The sequence below is a fragment of the Primulina eburnea genome, chromosome 14 (genome assembly GCF_022965805.1).
Source record: "Primulina eburnea isolate SZY01 chromosome 14, ASM2296580v1, whole genome shotgun sequence".
Classification (NCBI taxonomy): Eukaryota; Viridiplantae; Streptophyta; class Magnoliopsida; order Lamiales; family Gesneriaceae; genus Primulina; species Primulina eburnea.
In genome coordinates, this window is record NC_133114.1 from 17,127,596 (window position 1) to 17,150,577 (window position 22,982).

Genomic DNA, 22,982 nt, shown 5'->3' on the forward strand with positions numbered 1-22,982 from the left:
AGTTTTCTAGTATAAGCCTTCCAAATGGAAGAAATAGTGACGTAGGAGCTTGAATCTTTGATCATCCAGAAACATATATGTCCATTTTCTATTTTCAGCTTAACTAGACAACATTGTTTGTAATTTGTTCTAATTTGTCATTTTGACATTTTTTTGCACTTATTTGTTAGTCAATTGACATCGGCGCTCGAGAATATATAAAAGTTAGTTGTCAACCCAACTATATTAAACAAAAAGTGTTAGGTGTTTATTCAAACTCCCTTTCTGAACATTTCTCAATCTTACAATAACTTCGAATATCTTTAGATTCCCAATATATTAAGTCTTAACCATAGTTCTATTTGAATTTCTCATAAATATATCTCAATATAAAAGTATGTTGTAATACTTTAAATCCATCAATATTATAAAATCATGATACTTCAATGGTACAAATTTGTTAATAATTATACCTATGTTTCTTCTAGATCACAATGAATATTTCAAAAAATTGATTATTGACGATATTTTGTGCTTCTTCATGAGCATTAACAAATTGATATTTATCTTTATTCTAATTAGTTTTATAACATCGTATTGATAACTAATGATGTAAACGAACCAAACCGTTTGTGAGCTATTCGAAGCTCGATTCGATAAAAGCTCGTTTGAGCTCGTTTAATGAGGCTCGTTAAGATAAACAAACCATACTCAAGCTTTACAGTATTCGGCTCGTTAGCTCGTGAACATGTTCGTTGGTAAGTTCATGAGTAATCTTTTAGATGAAAAAATAATAGTTTTGATATTTGATTTATTGATTTTGTATATTATTTATGAAATATATAGAAAAATCTATTAAATTTATTTATTATAATAAATTTACAAATTTTAATAAGAATAATATATTATATACAATTTACATTTTAATTAATTTAATGAAAATTTAAATGTATAATTCATATTTATTAAGCTTGTTTAAGCTCGATAAAGGTTTGAATAAGTTCATGAGACATGCATATATTCGTTAAATAAAGCTCGAGCTCGGCTCGATTATAAACGAACCAAGCTCAAACATTCAAAAGTTTGGCTTGGCTCGACTCGATTACATCCCTATTGATAACATGTTATAAATTATAAGAGAAAGACGAAAGAATATTAAAAATTCATATAAGAAAAGAAAGAACAAGTCAATACTCGTATCTAATTTTCATTAAATCATTTATAATAAATACATATTTATAATATTATCTTTCTATATTTTTCTATATTATTATATTATTAAGAAAGAGACATTTAGAGTAACCAATTTTTGGTGTCATGGTCTATTTTACTAATTATATATATTAATAAACTGTTAAAAAATTAATGCTAGTAACATGTAGTTTAGCAGATAAAACCTTTGTTTCTTAACCATGACGTTTGTAGGTTCACAATTCCTACTTCGGTTTTTTTATTCCTTTTTTTTCTATTTATTTTTTAGTTCATTTCTTATAAATATATTTTGATCTTCATTTAAATATCGTACAAGCACGCAACACGTGCGTTGGTGGTTGCGTGCGTCAGTATACTAGTCTTGATAAAAAATCTATTAAATTATTTATAAGAAAATACAAATATTTATAATATTATCTTTCTATATTTATTTTTATTTTATTTTGGGAGAAAATAATTATTTTATATGTTTATTTTCTTTAATTAATTTTCGTGAGAAATAATTGCATATATTTTATTTATTTTTACGACAGACAAGAGAAACAGCCTTTCTTCCTCAAACCCTAAACCCCGAGCCGGCTCTCTGTTTTTCAAATCGAATTCTACGTAAGGCGCCTTCCATAATTGTACGTATTTGGGGGGCAAAATCTGATCTTTCTATGGCGAGCGACAGCTCCCAAAAGAATGATCTGAATGAGAAAGACGTCGACAAGAAGTGGCGGCGGCCGCACCTGGTCGAGGAAAAGGATTATGCAGCATTAGGAGAGCTTTTTAAGCATCATATTGATTCATTTAACTACATGATGGAACACGGGCTCGAGACCATGTTGATGAATATCAAGCCAGTCGAAGTGTTTGATTCCTTTACCAAGCTCAAGCTAAGAAATATCCTTCACTCTTGATGAATTGGGTTAAAGAACTAATCTTTTGTTATTTTCTGCGTGTTATTTGTTTCTAGCATTTACTGGAATAATTTATATCTAGAACAATCTAGCACTGTGTGTGCTAAATTCAGATTTTTTGGGCAAGTTCGCGTTCTTTTCCAAGTGAAAGCTCGGAAAAATGCGCATGGTTTTTTCTTATCTTGTTTCTAGTTTTCTACCATGCAGGGGTTTTCAGAATATGAATTATAGTCCCTTTAAATTTTCGAATTTGGTGTTGACAAAACTCCATTTGATATTTTACCCCAAGGTTGATTTTTTATTTATTTTTTTCTATGTCAATACTTCAAAAACAATGCAGTTGAGGGATGAGTTTTTATTGATTGCTGTGTTTGGTAGTTATATCATATATGTGCACGGATTATTGGGACACCAATTGAATGGAATAAAGCTTGAAATTGTTTAATTCGACAACAGTTTTTTTCATCCTTTTTTATTTGTTAAGTAGCATGATAAAACTGGATAATTTATGAAAATTAATTAATTCATAGTTTTTGGTTCCAACATTTTAGGGCCGAAAGTGTGAAACATTTGAAGTGTTTTTGGTTTATCACATAATTTTATGATACATATTGTTCTGAAAGTCTCTCTATCTCATGTGTACTCCTATTTTACCGTTGTACATGAAGTTTAATTAATAGAAGTTGATTCTTAACCAATGGCATACTCTGGTTCGGGAAACCTCAAATATTTCCCCCTCAGAAAGAACGCCTTTCAAGACAGATGGCTGATGCTTTATACCCTTTTGAGGTACAACTTTTTGGGTATCAATTCACATATTTAGATACAGCTACTATATGAATGCAAAATACTAATGACATCTTTGTTCATTTTCGGAGCAGTGTAGACAGGCTAAACTCTCATATTCAGGGAGGTTCATGATGGACATATACTTCCAATATGATGATGGAGTCTCTGTCAGAGAAGGATATAATTTTGGGCAGTTTCCAATTATGTTGAAGGTTAGTGATTAGCATTTGATCTCTAGCATATGTTACATTCCTCTCATAAAAGTATTTTAAGGATGGTTTCGTTCTTTGATTGCATGTCAATCCTGATGCATTATCAAAATATTTTAGGATATGGTCATCACCACAATGATGGGCCGCCTAAGTAAATTTTAATGTTATTATTTGTTATTTTCAAATTTGAGAAGATGTGAGAGGATCAGGGGAAGGGTATTGACCCCGTAATTATTATTCGGTTATATATGGTATATGTTTCATCAATGGCCTACTTTTCTCTTTTTTTTTTATTTACTTTTTAGAGTTATATTTAAAGTGCCATGGTCCATTTTTATGAATTGTAAATCTCATTATTAATGGATTACCATGATTTTGTGAAGTGATGTAGGACCTGATGCAAGAAAGAAACAAATGGATTATCAAGTTTTTTAAAAAATGGAGTGAGACCTGATGACAGAATGATTCTTTCAAGTGTTCTTAGTGGCATTGACACTTGATAAGAAAAAGTTACCTTAGTATAGGAACTTCCCAAGCTAAATGCTATTCAATGGGAATAATGAGAAGATATACATTTTGGGAAACTGCTTTTGTAATTGCTTTTTATTAACTTTATAAGACATTGAAAAATTCACCTGAAATAGAGCAGCATAGTATCCAGTAAAAATGACCTGATCTTGCACCTTAACTTTTAGAGCTCAAAAGGCTTTTATGTATCTTCTTGGTCGTAGTGCAAAATCTTTTGGTGCTTGAGCTGAGTGAATTTGCTAGATGAAAATAAGTGAACTCCGGAAGTCTTGTATTCCATGTCTTTCATGGAGTATTATTTCATTTATTTTTAATTTGTGTTCGAATTCCCTTTTTTTTTGAAAAGAAACTATATATTATTGATAGAATAAATATTACATAGTAAGTGGATGAGTAATCCGCAAAAAGATTACAAACCAAACAAAAACAACACTACCCTAGTATTGTCATGCCCATGCAAATTTCCAATCCCTAATCAAATCTGAAACAGATAAATAATTGAATTCTTTAATATTAGTTGTCCAACTGGCCACCCTGAACTTGATCTTTCTCCCAAACTTGGTCCACTTTCTCCGACTCCTCTGCGAATATTCTGTTATTTCTCTCCAACCAAATAGACGTGTTAAAATTCCCTTTCAACTTTGGAAAGATTCTGTAGTTCGTGAACTTGTCAAAATAATTTGGTTGTGAATCAAATAGTTGATGTCAAGTAGTCCGGCCAACTTCAACTTTCTAAGAACTGCAGTAGGATATGATCTTTAGCTATGTAAATATTCATTGAGTTTGTTTAGATTGTGTCAGGTTGTTTTTTGACATTGGATATGTTGCATTTCTTCTGTTTAGTCCAATCTCTGTCATCTAAAAGCCGCAAATGATCAAAAAAAATTAGTTGCACTCAAAGAAGAGCCGTCAGAAATGGGTGGGTAAGTAAGCTAATTGGTTCTCTGTCTCTCTCTAACGGGTTAGTAAGACATCATGAACTTCTATGTTTATTTACCAAGGCTCACATCTATGTTTTCTTAGATACTTCATCTTAAATGGGCTGGAGAGAGTCATGCGACTTCTTATTTTGCCAAAACAGAACTATGTAAGTACCTTTCCTTTTCGTACATGATCTTTAAATTAGTTCCCCGTGTCTTCATACCGGGAAATTTGGGATGTTAGATATTCATTTTACCGATATAAATGATGCGACCATGTATAAGATCCATTTTTCTTATCCAATAATTTGTTACTTTTCTAGCCTATGAGCACCGTGCGAAACTCATTTCGTGAACGCCGTGAAGGATATACCGATAAAGCCGTTATGATAAGGTGTTGTTTCTTTCTCATGCTCACAGTTTGTTTATGGTTCGAATAGTGCCATTGCCTTTACGTTGATCAAATATTTGTCACAGTTTGACTGGTGATGAAGTTTTTACATTTATAAAATTGTGTCACATTGATTACTTGGAGACCTTCTCGCAGGATTCTTCATTATCTGATGTTTCATGTATGAATGTCCCCAAACTTTGAAAACAATGGCTGAGAGAAGTATCTTGAAAGGTCTAGAAAGTTAGCATTCTACACAGTCAAGATTCTTCCAGTGATTGTTTATGTGTTCCTTTTCATTTTGATAAGAAACTAAATAACTAAAGTTGAATTAACGGATAAGATATCCTACTGAGCAATCTTTCGAACACAGTAATGGCAAACCATTTGAATACCTAGTCTTAACACAAATGAAATACTTAATAATAAATGTTTCTTATCAAAAAAAAAAAATACTTAATCATTGTTGTAGGCAAATTATGTTGTCTTGCAGTTAATCATGAACTAAATGGATATTCTGGAACAAATGTGATTTACTGCAATGGTATTCCCATGCAATGATTCCTACTCTTTAATTTTGCGTATTGACCTACATATAGTCGTCTTAATTTATTTTAAACTAATTTAGAATGATCGTGCCTGTACTCGTTTTTCTCAGCATCTAATTAATTTGCTTCATACTTGCATTTTGCACGTGGCTATGTATAATTTCTGTTTGCGATAATATTTTTGTTTTTAGCATGCAGATGTGTTAGAGAAGATCAGTCAGCTGTGACGGTTAAATTGTACTACCTTAATAACGGGAGTGCACGACTTGGATTCTGGTGAGAATCTTATATACCGGACATTGGCCTCAATGGTGAAAATGTTGAAATATCACTCTTTTGTTTTTCAGGGTACAAGGGAGGGAATATTTGCTCCCTGTTGGTATCATATTAAAGGTACAATGACTTCTCATCTCATTAGAGGATTGTTGTTGTTAAGTACTCTTGACGGTTTCTCTAAAGTGGTTTTATATGTTTTCAATTAGTTTAATTAACCAAAATATTGGGACATATCTTTGTCATCTTGATTGCGATGATGTCCCATCTGTGAAAAATACGATGCTTAATAAATGTGTGGTCGTGTTGTATCGCATTGGAATTTGGAATTTGGATTGGTGTTATCATTTTAAATGATTGGTTAGTAAGCTTTGGATCAATCATTTCTTGATTAGGGTTTGGGAGCACAAAATTGATATAGGATGAAGTTATGTTGAGTTGTATAAAAAAAAAGAGTTGGGGAAAAATTCTACTGCTGAAATTAAGTCTTAAGTTAAAGCATGTTGGAAAGTTTGACAACTATGACTTTTGTGTCTGGGATTTTGCGAAGTACATTTGACTCTCTCTCTCTCACCCCCTCTCAAGGCTCTAACAGACACAACTGATCGTGAAATCTATGCGAGTTTAACATGCTGCTACAATGAGAAGTATGATCGGGTAAAGGGATCTGTTGGCACTCAGCTTGTGGGTGAAAGAGCTAAAATTATCTTGGATGAACTTCAGAACTTGTCTCTTTTTACCCGTACTCAGTGCCTTCAACATATTGGTACTAATTACCTCAATAATCATTGAAGTTTCAAAGTGCTAATTTATGGAATGTACTGAATATTTTAATTTTGCAGGGGAGCATTTCCAACCTGTTATGATGGGGCTTGAAAAAGAAAGCTACACAGTTGTAAGTTCACATCCCTTTGTGAATTATACTGATGTATCACTTGTGAGTTGCTTATATAGAGTGCTTTCAGCTACAAAACTGTTGGCACATTCCATAGCATATCCTACTGTGACTGCAATCTTCAATTTCTTTATTCAAAATTGAAATGAGAAGCACGATAATCCAAAACCTTTCCTTCACTGATCTCGGTATAAGTGATTCTCAATTTCTAACCATATGAATCTTGTTACTTTCTTTTTCAGGTCGGCAATGCTGTTTTAAAACATTACATATTTGTTCATCTGGATGATAATCTGGACAAATTCAATCTACTGATGTTAGTGTTGTTATTTTGTTTTTCTTATAGCCACATTAAATTAATTTTAGTGGATCTTTAGCTGTCTACTTAGTATTCTCTGGTGATATTTTTAAGTTCCATATAATTATGTATGTTATTTTATTTCTAACCAATTCACACATAATTCAGATTCATGCTGCAGGAATTGTTTTCTTATAGCCTTGTTAAATCAATTTTTAAGTGATCATTAGTTGTCTACTTTGTATCTCTGGTGATATTTTTAAGTTCCATGTAATTATGTATGTTATTCTGTTTCTAACCAATTCACATGTAATTCAGATTCATGCTGCAGAAATTGTTTTCTTTCATAGATCAGAGTTCTTTACAGGACAACCCGGATTCCTTACAAAACCAAGAAGTTCTATTGCCTGGCCACTTAATTACTATTTATCTCAAGGTATGCCCCATGATACTTCGTTCTTTGAAGGTGATGCAGTTGGTTAACTCAACTTTCATCTATTGTGGTCCTTGATGCATGTGCTCCAAAAAGCCTTGCCCAGATTTAAAACACATGGAATTGTGTATTATGACATATTCTGTCTGACCTGCATTGGTTGAATTTTGCAGCATGAATAATGTTTAGTATACATTTGACTCCATGGTTTCACTGAAAGAAATACTTTTTTATGTGTAGATGTAAGTTTACAAATATTTTTATGAATTAAAATCTTTCCAGAGTAGTAGTCATAGTACCCAGTGAAGATTTGTTGATGGATCTAGTTTATATTTTTCATTGTGAACAACTTTTCATTTCTGTGGGAAGAAATTACAAATTTTGTTAAAGCTAATTTATGCTTCACTACATGATGCAGTAGTTGTAATCCAATGTTCCACTTTTTGTTGTGGGGGTTAAATGGGCATATGACCTTTGTTCCGGGAAAAAATTGCATGTTTGCAGGTTCAAATATTTGTCTTAAGAAACTCTGCTTTGGTTATTACCTACCTTTCTTTTTAACTACACCTAGAGCAGAAAACTTGAGGGCTTTATATCAAATTGGAATGCTTCCTTCACATGATTTTTTTTCTCAATATGTCTGATTTCCCTGCTTATTTGCTGGTGATATCGGAAATGACCGCATTTTTATGATTCGTCTGTAGTTTATAAGTGAACTGATTGTGCGCTTAAACCTGCACATGCTGTTCTGGAATTTCATTTTGTAGACTGCAGAATGAGGATATTTATTTATTTTTTACATTTCAGGAAAGATTACAAGACTGGTTAGTCAAGGTTAAACGGCTTCTTCAAGATGAAGTTGACAATAAAACAAAGAAGTTTGAGTTGAGCAGTTGTATGCGTTATTTTCCATTTTATATTACTTGATTTGTTGTTTTTAATATTTTTTGTCGTCGCATAGGTAATATTATTATTACAGAATGTTAACTTGTATAATATTTATTTCTTCTCCCTGCTCTTTTTGAACAATTTTATAGTTTTGTCTAGTTTGATTTGTTTGGTCTTTTTGTTGTTTAAATGGTTATTTTAGTACACTGTTTTTTTAACCTTTTTTCTGTCCTCACAACAGAAGTTATATTTGTGGTTAAAATTTCTTTCCTACAGCAACATCCAATTTTATGATGTTCGACAATTGCTTGCTTTTTCCAGAATACAGAATGTGTTTTGAACCCTGTACATTTGTTTTTTTTTTGGTATGATGCAGTGATACTTTAGTTGTAGGATTAAAGGTTGTGTGGCCACTTGCACTGGAAATCAGATTTTTGTGTAACTTTATATGGATCTAGGATTTAGACATACAATGTTTTAGTGTCCGTGATTTCTATTATTTACATAGCATTTTGGTGGCAATCTCCAGAAGCAAGTGTTAGTTCTCACTTCTCACCTTTCCTTGCAAGCAGATGGCATTACATTTATGCTCTAGAATGTGGTCTAAGATAATAATATCCACGACTTAAATTTTGTATCCTAGTCAAGAATTTTTTTTGAATTGATGCTCAAATTTCTAGGAAAAACTGGCTTGTGGTAAGTAAAACATGAGACTGGTTTAACTTTTTTCTGCTTTTTTTAATGACAGTGGCAGATGTCAAGAAAGTTATTGAGAAAAATTCTCCGCGGCAGATTGGGGCAATTGTTGAAAATTTGTTAAAGACGGGAAGATTGGTCACACAAACGGGTTTGGACTTGCAACAGGTATAGATACTGGCATTCTTTTTCATTGTTGCAGGCATCTACATCCTAAACAGAGTAGGCTGTATTTGGTATATACTGTGTTCGAGAACTTGTGTAGCACGGATACTCTTAATTTTTTTTTTGAATTATTGGATGCTACACGCTAATATGCGTGTCGGATACGGCAAAATCGGTATCGTTGACTGGTTGTAGGTTTGAACAGTCGGATCCGTCTTGAACACGACGATGATATGCCATGGATACGGCGGGGCATATGTTTTGGCACAATCGCAAATAGTTAAAAGTTTTATGGGTTAAATTGAAACAAATTGAATTTTTGAGGACTAATTAAAAAATAATTTAGCAAGGATATGGGCATATAAACCCTATGCCTAATCTTATCATTTCCAGTTTCCTGTTCTGAGTGCTCTCATCTCGATCATCACTCCCAGTCCTCTCTTACCCATTAAAATTCGATGATGCCGCCGGCTCACCGCCCACCGTCGCCCTGCAGTTCCTCTACACACTCTGTCCTCTTCTCTGCCCTCTACAATTTTTAATTTAGTACTAAATTTATATAATTGTGTGTATATATATAATATTTATATATATTAATAATTGATGTATCCTAGCCGTATCGTGTTTTATGTTCTCAAAATTTGCCGTATCGCTGTATTCGTATCATATTCGATACAATACCCATATCCATATCCATGCAACGTAGTGAGAACTTGTTTATAGCGGTAAATGTTCCATACGATTGAAAATGCTTTTTGAAGATGACTGTGTTTCTGATTATAATATCTTTATAGAAACTATGCATTATATTCCGACAGTATCGTCGACCAACTCGCAACCTTGAATTTTATTTTACCCCAGACTTCGTCGGCTGACTCTGACTTCTCTTCAAAAATTCTTGTAGTCCTTTCCAACCAAATGGACCAGAATATACAATGAACAATCAAATATCAGAACCTCAGATGTTTTCTCCCTGTTTGCAAACTCGGTTCCATAATAAACATCTACTTTGCCTTTTCCGGGAACGCCCATACCAAATCCATCTCTTTTAATGCCTTTGGCCAAATGTTTGTTGAAAAAGAACAATGAAGTAGTAAATGATCCTGACTTTCCTGTTTTCTACGACACAAATAACACCATTGTGGACCTAAGACACAGGCCGACCATCTTCTTTGCACAGAATCGCAAGTTTGTAACTTTCCCAAAGCAACAATCCACGAAAAAAACTTGAATCTTCGGTGGGACATGTACTTTCCAAATGTTGTGACAATATGTGAATGGATTAGAAATAGATGTCGGGAAAAAAGAATTATAAAAAGATTTAACAGAAAACAACCCTGATGAGTCCCCTAGGCCCCAACCAACTTCTATAGTCCTCAACACCCCACTCTAATCGAACGGATTGTAGGACAAGGACCCCTAAAAGAACTGTGTACTCACTCTCTTCTCTCTCATTAAAATTCCAACAGACATCCCAATGGATAATAAAATTAATGCTACAAGTAGGATTGGTTTGTTAGTTAAAGTGCATATCTGAAATAATGAAGGAAAAGGATCTTTGAACGAGACCCCCCTACCCACTAATCCTCCCAAAACCGAATGATATTACCTTCTTTAAGCACCTCCCTAACCAACTGATGAAAAGTCGGGTAAGATCGAGAGATACATTTCCAAGGACTTCTGAAGGTCGTATTCCCCGCCGACCCCAAGTCCCATCCATTTTCTTGAATACCGTAAATGCTGATAATCATTTTTTTTCCACATAGTCTCCCTGTCCATCAAACCTCTCCACCACCATTTTCCAAGAAGCGCCTTATTTCGTAAACAGATGTTTCCTAATCCCAGGCCTCCGCTGTCCTTTGGTTTGCACACTTGTTCCCATCCTACTACATGACAATGATTTTCCCCATCGGCCCCATCCCAAAAGAATTTTTCATCAATTTTTCCATTATTTTCCCCACCTTATTCGGCACTTTGAAGATAGACATAAAGTAAGATGGCATGGCACTTAAAACAGCCTTGATCAACGTTAGCCGACACCCCTAGACAGAAATGATTTTTTCCAGCTTGCTAATTTTTTTGCCATTTTGGATAACACCGGTTCCCAGAATTCCATAGTCATTGGGTTTCCTCCCAAAGAAACCCCTATATATTTAATTGGGAAGTTGCCTTTATCGCACCTCGTCAGACATATGCAAACCCACCACAATACTTTTATCCAAATTAGTCTTAATATCCGAGTGTAGGCCGAACCTCTTGAGTAATTCCACTATTTCCAACAGATGCAACCGTGTTTGTGCAAAGAATAATGTGTCATCCGCAAATTGTAAATGTGAAATTTGTATTTTTTGTCTACCTACCTCGAGTCCTCTGACTTTATTGTCTTCTTTTGCCTTATCAACCATCCTTCCCAACCCATCTACGACTAGATTAAAAAGGAATGGTGAAAGTGGATCCCCTTGTCTGAGTCCTCTCTCCCCTTTGATTTTACCCCGTGGCCTTCCGTTAATAAAAATCGAATAGGAAACACTAGAAACACACCCCATGATCCACTTCCTCCACCTATCGCCAAACCCTTTTTTTTTGTAATACAAAATCCAGAAATCTCCAATCGACGTTATCGTAAGCCTTTTCCAAATCAACTTTGAACACCCATCCTATCTTCTTATTTCTTCGATAAAGCTCCACCACCTCATTAGCGATGAGACAAATGTCCAAAATTTGTCTTCCTTTAATAAAAACACATTGATTCTCCGCAACTGTAAAATTCATGACTTTTTTCATTCTACTTGTCAAGACCTTAACCAAAATTTTGTACAAACTCGTTATCAAGCTGATTGGTCTGAAATCATTTATCCTGATTGCACCTTGTTTCTTTGGAATGAGGCAGATGTAAGTTTCGTTTGTAATGCCATTAACAATTCTACTGTCGAAAAATTCAGCAAACACCCTCACTACATCCTCTCTTACCATATCCCAATTATGTTGAAAGAAAGCCATTGTGAACCCATCCGGCCCTGGGGCCTTTGAACCATCACTTTCAAACACTGCTTTTTTAATCTCTGCCTCCGAAAATGGTGACTCCAACTCTTCTGCTTGAGTCCTATCTATCAGACTCCATTCCAATCCACGAAGTTCCTCCGCTTCTCCATCGAAATCTCCCTCCACCCCTTCTGATTTCCTATACAACGTCCGGTAGAATCTTATGATTTCCTCTTCAATCTGTCTTTCCTCAGTGACCATCGACCCGTCCTCCAATTCCACTTTATCTATCATTGCTTTGTTTCTTCTGTTAGTCAATATTGAATGAAAAAATTTCGTGTTTTGATCGCCTTCCATCATCCAATTAATTTTCGCTTTTTGACACTGCATTTGAGATCTTCTGAGCACTAGTTTTTCCAACTCGCATCTTAATTCCTTTCTTTCCTCTTTCATAATTCAGACCACCTCCCCGTCCCCTCTAATTCATCCATCCTTTGTATACCATTGATCAACTCCTTAATTCTAATTCCCACATCTCCAAATACCTCTTTGTTCCATTTTGACACTTCATCTTTGGTCCCATTATTCCACCATTCCTGAACTAATTCTTTGAACTTAAAATGTGACAGCCAAACATTCTCGAACCTAAACGGAACTGGACCCCACTTCAATTTAGCCGTGTCGAACATGAGCGGACAGTGGTCCGATGTAGTTCTGGGTAAAACCGTTTGTCTTAAGTTGGGGAAGATTTCTCTCCAACCCTTAGAAATGAGACAAAAAATCGATTCTGCCCTTAATTTAGACCACGTGTATTTTGCATTCAGTAGTGGGGGATCATGAAGTTGTAATTCGTCTATCAAACAATCAAAACATCTCATGCTCTTGGTTGATTATAGTTGTGCGTTGATCATTTTGTTTCTGATTTGTCTCACTGAGACATGGTGTTACTTTGTTTCATGTTATATTTTTAATCCTTTTCAAAAATATTTGGGATATTATGACATCTCTCTTTCTCCTAAACTGAAGCGATTTTTCCCTTTACTTGATGGAGATGCTGTCGAGCATACCTTTGTTAACTTTCTTATGCATTTGGGTTATGTTTTCTAGAGAGCTGGGATGACTGTTCAAGCAGAAAGATTGAATTTTCTGCGTTTCCTTTCGCACTTTCGAGCTGTCCATCGAGGTGCTTCATTTGCTGGTCTCCGTACGACAAGTGTTCGAAAGTTGTTACCCGAGTATGATAAATTATCTATTTTTAAGACACTTGAGGCATTTCTTAGTTTAAGTTGGTTTTTCCTCTCTGCCATGTAGTTTATTTCCTGTTGTTTCCTGTCTTCACAATCTCGTATCTTTATGTTGGATCTTTTTACAGATCCTGGGGATTTTTATGCCCTGTTCACACTCCTGATGGAGAGCCATGTGGGCTTCTGAACCATATGACTGCTGCTTGCCGTAAGAATTTCTCTGTAAAATTTGCGTTTCAGACCTTTGATATGTGATATAATATGTTCTGTCTTGTAGGTTTTTTTAATTACCTACAATGTCCATACTCTTCATCAAGCTATAAATTCCAAATCTGTAATAATTTTTAATAAAATTTCATTTTTATTATGTACTACTTGCTTTATGTTGCCTTACAACAGAGGCTGCAGTATTTATGTGTGAAATTTCGAGTTAAAAAAAATCTCTCATCTTGAATGATTATTATTGTTGAATAGCAGATGATGGAGAGGGGGGAGTCTTGTGACTGTAGGAAATGGGAAAAAAGGAAGAAAAGAGCTTGATTGGACCAATTCAAGTTGTGCGAGTCATTTTAAGTAAACTATAAGTACGAGGAGGATGTTGCTAAATTTGTTTTGGGATGTAATAGTGGATAGAAAATAATTTAGTGAGGAAGATAAAGTCCTAGGATCCTTTAAATTTTTCTACATTTTTTTTCTTTTGATATATTAATCAATGCCCTACTAGATGACAGTCAGTTCTCTAGACATAGCGCTTTTCCAGATTGGCCTGAGCTACTATTATTTTTTTGGTTACCTTTTTGACAGGTATAACTTCATATTATGATGCTAAGGGTGGTGTAAAGAACTTTCTAAAAATTCGAATGTCGATTTTAAAGGTTTTGGTGTGCATTGGAATGACTCCGTCACTCCCAAAGTTTGTGCAAGCAGGTCCTCCTGAAGTTCTTCATGTTATTTTAGATGGCCGGGTGGTTGGTTCTATTCCATCCGATATTGTAGAGAAGGCTGTCTCATATCTGCGCCAGTTAAAGGTTTCAGGAGTGCCTGAGGTGTGCATTTATCCTTTATTCTGTTGAACAATTTATAGGTGTTAGCCCTGACTTTTTGTCAGCATACACAGATACCCGAGGATCTTGAGGTGGGCTATATTCCTCTTAGCATGGGTGGGGCCTACCCTGGTTTATACCTGTTCACTTCTGCCTCCAGATTTGTTCGACCTGTACGAAACATCCATATTTCTCCTGACAATAGTAATAACATAGAGCTCATTGGACCTTTGAGCAGGTGAGCATTATTCTGATCATATTTCATTTTCTGTTTTTTCCATTAAAAAGGTTTGATCTTTTTATGATGTTATGTTTTTTTATATGCATCAACTGCAATCCACTAGCTGCAAGCTTCTTATTGAAGAATACATATGCAGGTATACATGGAAATAAGTTGTCCTGATGGTGGAGATGGTGGCAGAAAGGATGTATTTCCTGCTACTCATGAAGAAATTCATCCAACTGGAATGATGAGTGTTGTGGCGAATCTCACACCTTGGTCTGATCATAATCAGAGTCCTAGAAATATGTATCAGTGTCAGGTATTCTTTTGCTGCTTATTTATGAAAAAAAGTGTCAGGTATTTGTTCTGCTACTTATGGACAAATCATCACTTTCCTTGCCTGTGTTCAAAAGGTTGGGATTTTGAGTTTCTTGTCATTACCTTATTATAGATGGGAAAACAGACGATGGGTTTCTCTTGTCAAGCTATAAATTCCCGTGCTGATCAGAAGCTCTATCATCTGCAGGTTTGTGTGCCATCTTTCTATTTTCTAAGAGCTCTTTCGACTACCAACTTTTACTGATCTGTTACTTTTGACGAGAAATCCTGGAATTTGAAAACATCAGAAATTAATGATGTGACGTTTGAATTGGTATACATTGAATTGGAAATGAAATGCGAGAATCGTTTGCCGTTTAAGTTGTATTGGAAAATAAATTTTGCGGAGAAAATAGACCCAGAGATTGGTGTGAGAAATTTCATTGCCTTGGCAGGAAAATTCTAATTGTAATATATGGAAAAAATTGGAAAATAAAAGTTTTCTTACAAAGAGTTGTGTGGAATAAAATTAAAACACCCGTGCAGTATGTGACCAAAGTCAACTGTGCTTGGGAGATTTGCTCTATTAGCATATGGAGAGCAATGATTAAATAATATAACGTGTGGAGGTCATGTATATATTTATTATTTAAAGATATATGTTATATAAATTATGGTTTGTCCTTTTATTTAATTATCTTGGATGATGAAGAGTACTTTTTTCGTATTAAGTGGAGAAATTTAAGGATGAAATTTTTCTACTTTAAATAGTTGTATCTAACGAAAGAAAATCAGGTCTAAAGATGCACACATAGACATGTTATAGAGGTCGTTGGAAACACACTAGGCTGTTGAATATAATGGAAGAGATGTTTTCCATTTGTTGGTGCTTCACTTGTAAAGGAACGTGCACGTTCACAATTCATGCAAGGACAAGAATCAGTGATTTTTAGGGATGCACAGAAAATGAAAGGGATACTTCTTCAAACGTGCATCACGTTTAAAAAGAAAGCATCTACCACTGAACTACATCTCTTTCACTGAGGGACTAGAATAAGCCTTTTTATTGGGGTGCCATTCTTGATTTCTTGGGCAAGTGCTACCACTACTTTGGAGCTTTAATAGCCCGGGGCATCAAAATAATTCATAGGGAGCTGGGTAGTTGAGAGCGTTTTCGCGTGATTACCCTTTAACTTTCTTTTTCTTACCAGTAAAGATAATTTTGATAGGTTTTCTACTTGATCAGTCCCTCTTTTTTATCCCAACTTTGTTTATGTGAAATTTTTGAACTTACTATTTATGTACCACTGAACTACATCTGTTTCATTCCATAGACCAAAGCTTGGGTCTCCTTTCTTCGGTCATGTACCAATGATTGGGCTCAATTTTACTTTCCCTTTTAAGTTCGGACAAATTGAGACCATTTGTGGTAGTTCTTCCCATTCATCATGTATGCAGCCTGTATAGACTGGAGATCCCCAGAAAGTAGTTGGGTAATTATTTCTTCAGATTTTCCAGATGTTTTGGTGGATGTAGCTTCCGACATATTTGATCGGGAATGGAAAGGGAAAAAATGGAGGATAGAGACAAAAGCACAAGAGGAGACCGAGAGGGGAATAAATAGTTCGATCTTTAAAGGAATTTTTGTGAAATAATTTTTTTATACATTTGAGTGAGGCCAACACCTCTATTTATACAAAACTGAACACTAATCTCTAGCCTCGACCACGTCAAAAGGAAAAAAATCTCCTATACAATTGACAAGACTAATTACCACTAATTATAACATAATTCTAGGAAGCCAATAATATACATTCCTAATTTATTACATTTAAAATTTTACCCTTATTTTCTAGGGAGCCAATAATATATATTCCTAATTTATTACATTTAAAATTTACCTTTATTTTCCAACACATATCATTAGCTTTAATAGTGGCCTCAATGTTTTTATCTCCTTAGCTTATTTGATTTAATTTACAGTGATGAAGTATAAACTTTTCAGTACATTGAAATTCGCATAAGATTATTGAATTATGCAGACTATATGTAATTTGTTGAAGTAGGTGTCATCTTGTAGAGATCCCTTCCGTACATTAAATGAGGATTTGTGTTTATCTATCCACTTGCTAAGTTTGTTGCCTTACTCCTAATTCTGAAAGTTTTGTTTGCAGACTCCACAGACCCCTATTGTTCGCACTAAGGCTTATGAAAAGTACAGTATTGATGACTACCCGTTGGGAACCAATGCTATTGTGGCGGTGTTAGCGTATTCAGGGTAATGGTTTAATCTCATAACACATGTTAATTGTCTTTCAGAGCTTGGTTCATGTTTTTCCTTCTAATTATGCAGATATGATATGGAGGATGCCATGGTTTTGAATAAATCATCCGTTGATCGTGGCTTGTGTCATGGATACATATACCAGGTCTGATATGCAGACTGGCCTTTCTTTTCATGTTTACTAATTAGAGAAGCTTCTTAGTGGATTAAATGGGTAGTTTCATCTGAACAATCTATAATTTATTTTCACATTTGTCATGATTAATCTTCATAAACTATACTTAATAAATGTTTGTTAATTTTTTCTCTTTTATCTGTTCTCCCATTCCTTCTCTTTTGGTGTTGCTCAATAGTTTGTACTCTGTCTGTTTTTGTGAATTATCAAGATGATACTGTTGTGGAACTCATAAGAAAAATGATTTGATTTAAATTATAAGATGAATTCACTTTTACTTGAGATATCGAGAATGCCTAAACTTCTGTTTTATTTCAACTTTGCCAAATAAGCGAGAATGCCTAAACTTCTGTTTTATTTCAACTTTGCCAAATAAGATGGACGTTTGTCGTCTCTAACAAAAAACTTGTTAAAATTAGCTAGTGATGAAGTGCAAAATGTCTTTTCATGTTTATATTTTGTTTCTTCCTTTTCTTTACCATTAATTGAATAGCATGTATGTTGTTTACATGCTCATTAAAGACACTGTTGCCCTTGCTCTGCAGACGGAAACAATCGACTTGACTGAACAGAGCATCATGTCAGATCGCTCTCAAAAATCATTTGGGAGAAGCAATCTGGACAAATCAAGCCATAATTCGATTGATTTTGATGGTCTCCCTTTTGTTGGGCAGGTAGATTTTATTGTCCCTTTTACTATGTTTACTTTTTAATTAAAATGATGTTAACCTAGTTTTTGGTTACCTTATTTCAGAGGCTATACCCCAGTGATTCATATTATGGCATCCGCAATGAGACTACAAATCAAGTTACAACAAAACAGTTAAAATTTTCAGAGCCTGTCATTGTTGATTATGTTGCGGTTGATGGCAGAAACAAAACTGATGTTAAAACACACACAGATGATAAAAGCAGAGTGCGTATACAAAAGGTGAGTTGTCAAATTACTTAAATTTTTATGGGTGACAACTCAAGTCATTATGATATCCTTTAGCTTGTTAATTTGGTGATCCTTGATCATCTTTCACCCAAGAGGCAAAGTTGGTATGTGCCTTTTGCCTTTTCTCCTACCTGAATTCTGTCATTCCTCTCAGGGTTCTATCAGGTCTTTTGTGAAAACATTCTTTTCAGTTTACAAATGAAATTTCAGTGCTAACCTTATGGGTTTTTTTATATCTCAAAGCTTCGTCATGTGCAGCTATTTGTAGTTTCCCCCCATTGCAGTCAGTTCATTTTTATGAAAAGATGGAATTTTTTTCTGTAAAAAAATTGCTTGCTAAAAAGAACACAATTGCATGCTTTATCGTTTTAACGACTAGTTTTTATGTAAGATGCCTGGTTTATATAATTATCACTTCAATTATTTGTTCCAATTCTTTATGCAGGCAAACATACGATTTCGACAAATTAGAAATCCAATTATTGGTGATAAGTTTAGCAGCAGACACGGGCAAAAGGGTGTTTGCTCTCAGCTATGGCCAGATATAGATATGCCATTTTCTGGAGTTACGGGGATGCGACCAGATCTTATCATTAATCCTCATGCATTCCCTTCTAGGATGACTATTGGAATGCTTTTAGAATCAATTGCTGCTAAGGTATTACCAGTTATCATAATTGTTTCTGTAGCTTAGAATGTCACCGACTCACGGCAGTGGATCAGGAATCAATTCCTACGGAATTGAGAAAAAGAATTTTACATACAAACTTCATGTTTAAGATATGTCTTACACCAGGAAGTGCGTTGGTGGCTATAAATTTAATTGCTTCACATTTCTAACATTTAAACTTTCAAATGACGTGGGCATTCACTAGAAATACTAAATCTTTCTAGTCAAATCTGAAAATACTAATGCTCTTTAGCTCATTGTGGTATAGTCAAAAGGCTGTTATTCGTTGCTAGTATCTCGGTAGTTGGTTAGTTGTATCACTTATAACCTGGACGGTGTTAAATACTTTGTTGCTAATTCATTGGGACTCCATTCACCTACATTTAATGTTGTGATGGTTAGGAAGTGATGGAAGACTGTCTATTGTGTTCTTCAGTATTGTTTTATTCTGATTAGCTTCATATGTTGTTTCTTTTTATGAAATGGCAGTCCAATTTTATCAGTATACCAATATGATGTTGGATAAGGGCTTGGGAATTGGAGTAATTATCTATAATAAATTGTTCGAATGTGAAGGTGTCGAGGACTCTGAAATACTGTTTGTTATATGTATGAATCTGATGTGCAACTGCAGGGTGGAGCCTTGCATGGAAATTTTATTGACGCGTCACCATTTTCAAGTTCAATGAAGAAAAATGCTGCTGGGTCGGAATCAGAATCTAATTCACTTGTTGATGAATTAGGTTCTATGTTGATTGCTCGTGGATTCAATTACCATGGTGTAGAGGTGTTGTACAGTGGAGTCTATGGGACAGAGCTGACATGCGAAATATTTATTGGGCCTGTATACTATCAGCGTCTAAGGCATATGGTTTCAGATAAGTTTCAGGTGCTCAGATTCTTCTCAAAATCACAGTAACTTCATATCTTCTTGCCCATGAGCTCGAACTGTTTCATGTAACGTTCATTAGGTGCTACCTAGAGATTTCCTTCTGATGCATTTCTTCTTCCAATAATACTTCCAATATATGTGTCTTTATTACGATTTTCTACTTGAGTTATGGTTTAACTTGTCATTTTTGTAAGCAGCTGCTTTAGCTTGCGATCTCCCTTCCAGATGCATGGACCCAAGTCCTGCTGCCATTTTTTTCAGACAAAAGTGCTATTCACCGAATGAAACTTTTTTATGTAATATGTAGACTAGAGAGTGACAATTTTAGTGTATCTGGGTCAATTTTCACTTTGATGCGTGATGGCTGGAAAAAAAGGAATTTTATTCATGAGTAAATCAATAACTGGCATTATTTTATTTCCCCACCTTTTATGAAAGACTATAGGAACAGTTTTACATACTTTAGGGGTAATACCTGTAGACATGTTTAATTGCAAGTGTGTTTTAGCTGCAAGTGTGCATTTCAGAAGTCAGCTAGAAATCTAATGCAACGGAAACTATACATAATGATACTGAAATTGTTCTTCTTTGTTAAGAACTTTCATATGCCATTTACCATTCGAGGATGTCATAAAAATGGTTGGTTTAAACGAACGAAGATTTTCATTTCTTGGCTGAGAATAAAACTTCCAAGTGTAGTCCAAGTAGTATAAAATTAAAGTGGAATCAAATTTCAATGGCCTGATTGTAGTTTTTCGATTGATAATCACCTAAACATAGTGATCCTTCACAGAAATTGTCTCCTTTGTTAATAACTTTCATATACGCTTACCATTTGAGGATGGCATAAGAACGTTTAGATTAGGTTTAAGGAAGATCTTCATTACATGGCCGATGGCAGTGGTAAAAACTGTCTTTCTCTTCTCTAACACATATAGCTACTTTGTCTTTGTTGTGATTTTATGATTATCCATCCCTCCATTTTGAGTATCGGCAAGAAGACCAAGGCTCTGCGTTATCCTGATTATTCTCAGATTTGATCTCAGTTGTGTGATTGCCAACTGTCTATGTTACCACATATAACCCATATCATGTCTTCTTACAGGTCCGTTCCACCGGAAAGGTGGATCAAGTGACCAGACAACCTATTAAAGGCAGGAAAAAAGGCGGTGGTATCCGCTTCGGAGAAATGGAGCGAGACTCCCTTCTAGCTCATGGTGCAGCATATCTGTTACACGATAGGCTTCACACGAGTTCTGATTATCACATTGCGGACGTGTGCTCTATCTGTGGTAGCATCTTGACGTCGTCTATCATCCAGTCGCATAAAAGAGCAGTGCAGGAGATGATTAATAAAAACGCAAAAGGCCTTCCACCTGGCAGAACCCCCAAAAAGGTTCTCTGTGTTGCTTGCCAAACGAATAAAGGGATGGAGACTGTTGCTTTGCCGTATGTGTTCAAATATTTAGCTGCGGAATTGGCAGCCATGAACATAAAAATGACTCTCCAGCTGACTAACGAAGCTGGCGCTTGAGCTTCCTGCACACGAGGCATGTTGAAGATGGCAAAGTGTATGAATAGAGTGGCACGACTTCCGAGGTCCCCCCCCCCCCCCCCCCTCTCAATGTTCTGTATTTATTTCTTTCCCATTTTTTGGGGGGCTTGTGGGCATTCGCCAACGAATGTTTAATATGTAAACATTTCTGTAACATTAATCAGTTCTGCAAGGAAGGGAATATAAACTTAACAACAAGATAGTAATATTATTATTCTTTCTTGAGCTGATTTGGGGCCATAATTGAGGATACTTGGCACTTCTCTTGACCATAATGACATTCTAGAGGCATATAGTAGGTAGCACAAGCAGGGCTCTTTCTTTCACTGGAGTACCTAGTATTCCTGAATTTTGCGGTGATTTGATGTTAGAGTAGATGTTCAGCAGGCCAACGGTTGGCTAGGAAATTCATTGACTTAAATGAAATAAACAATCTTTATTTTAATATAATTTAATTTTTTATGGTCTTGTTATATTTTATCTGTATACCCAGACAAACAGTATAGATAAAGTCTTTGATTATGCTTTAATACAAATGAATCGTAATTCGATGTTGAAACTCATTTGTAAACACTGCATATTCTAAATTCGTTCTTAGTCGATTTAGTCGCCTAAAACAGGGATAAAGGTCGCTTGAGCTCGAGACTAGCATCTGTGATGTTGTGTATTGCGTTTTTTGTTAAGGGCATAGAGATGTCCAAACATGCAGATGGGTAGTCATATGATGATTATACGGAACAACCTTCCCTCGAACTTTCCAAGTGGTTATCATTCATCGAGAGGATAAGTATGTGCTTATGATTGTATACCATTAGTCTTTACGACCCGGGACAACACTGAGGCTCTATATGTTAGGGCTGTGCTTTGACTCGTTTACTGGCTACAGGAGAGTCATCAGGTGGCGAGGTTGGGTACAGTTGCGACACATATAGGAGCCAGTGCATTGTAGTCGGGGATTCACCGCTCACCTACGGGTGTGGATATCCTGTATGATCTCATGAAATAATAGTGTATGGAATCTCTGGCCAGAGTATGAGATGTACGTTAGAGAAGGAGTTCTCAAATAGTACACGCGATGCCACTATTATAGTTATCACATAGTTATCGAATTAATATGCAACTCTCGATGAACCAATGGTTGCAGATTCGATCGAGATATATGAGATGAAGGGACCGTACTGTACGTTAATCATAATCGACTGGTTCTTGCAGGCACTATCAATGATACCTAGGGGATCATGGGGCGATGCTACTAAACGCTCTTACCATGATCCGATGGGTGCAATCAGAAATGAGTTCTGACATTCTTAATCAAGGTGTTGATGAAAAGAATGGGGCTAACTAGGGTAAGCCCGAATAAGAATAAATATTATTCTGAATCACAAAGAGTTGTGAACCCACGGCTAGCTATATCCCTGAACCATTGAGGGTCACACAGGTACTGGATCATTTGTTCTCGTTGAAAGAATAAATTCAAGGAGTTGAATTTATATTATAATATATTAAATTCAAGGAGTTGAATTTATG

The 22,982-nt window shown here is 35.3% G+C and overlaps 1 protein-coding gene across 1 annotated transcript; it reads left to right on the top strand.

Annotated features, from left to right (window-relative positions):
* Positions 1-1,730: 1,730 nt before the first annotated feature.
* LOC140813341 (DNA-directed RNA polymerase I subunit 2) lies at positions 1,731-21,917 on the top strand. Its single transcript, XM_073171846.1, has 27 exons — positions 1,731-2,076; positions 2,800-2,882; positions 2,975-3,094; positions 4,466-4,545; positions 4,646-4,709; positions 4,866-4,936; positions 5,680-5,757; positions 5,829-5,874; positions 6,340-6,520; positions 6,597-6,649; positions 6,892-6,965; positions 7,266-7,383; positions 8,188-8,275; positions 9,017-9,132; positions 13,219-13,346; positions 13,484-13,563; positions 14,160-14,401; positions 14,473-14,636; positions 14,763-14,940; positions 15,073-15,147; positions 17,114-17,217; positions 17,293-17,368; positions 17,944-18,072; positions 18,153-18,329; positions 18,784-18,996; positions 19,643-19,897; positions 21,006-21,917. Exons 1-27 carry the CDS (start codon positions 1,851-1,853, stop codon positions 21,432-21,434), a joined length of 3,648 nt encoding a protein of 1,215 aa, XP_073027947.1. The 5' UTR covers positions 1,731-1,850; the 3' UTR covers positions 21,435-21,917.
* The last annotated feature ends 1,065 nt before the right edge of the window (positions 21,918-22,982 follow it).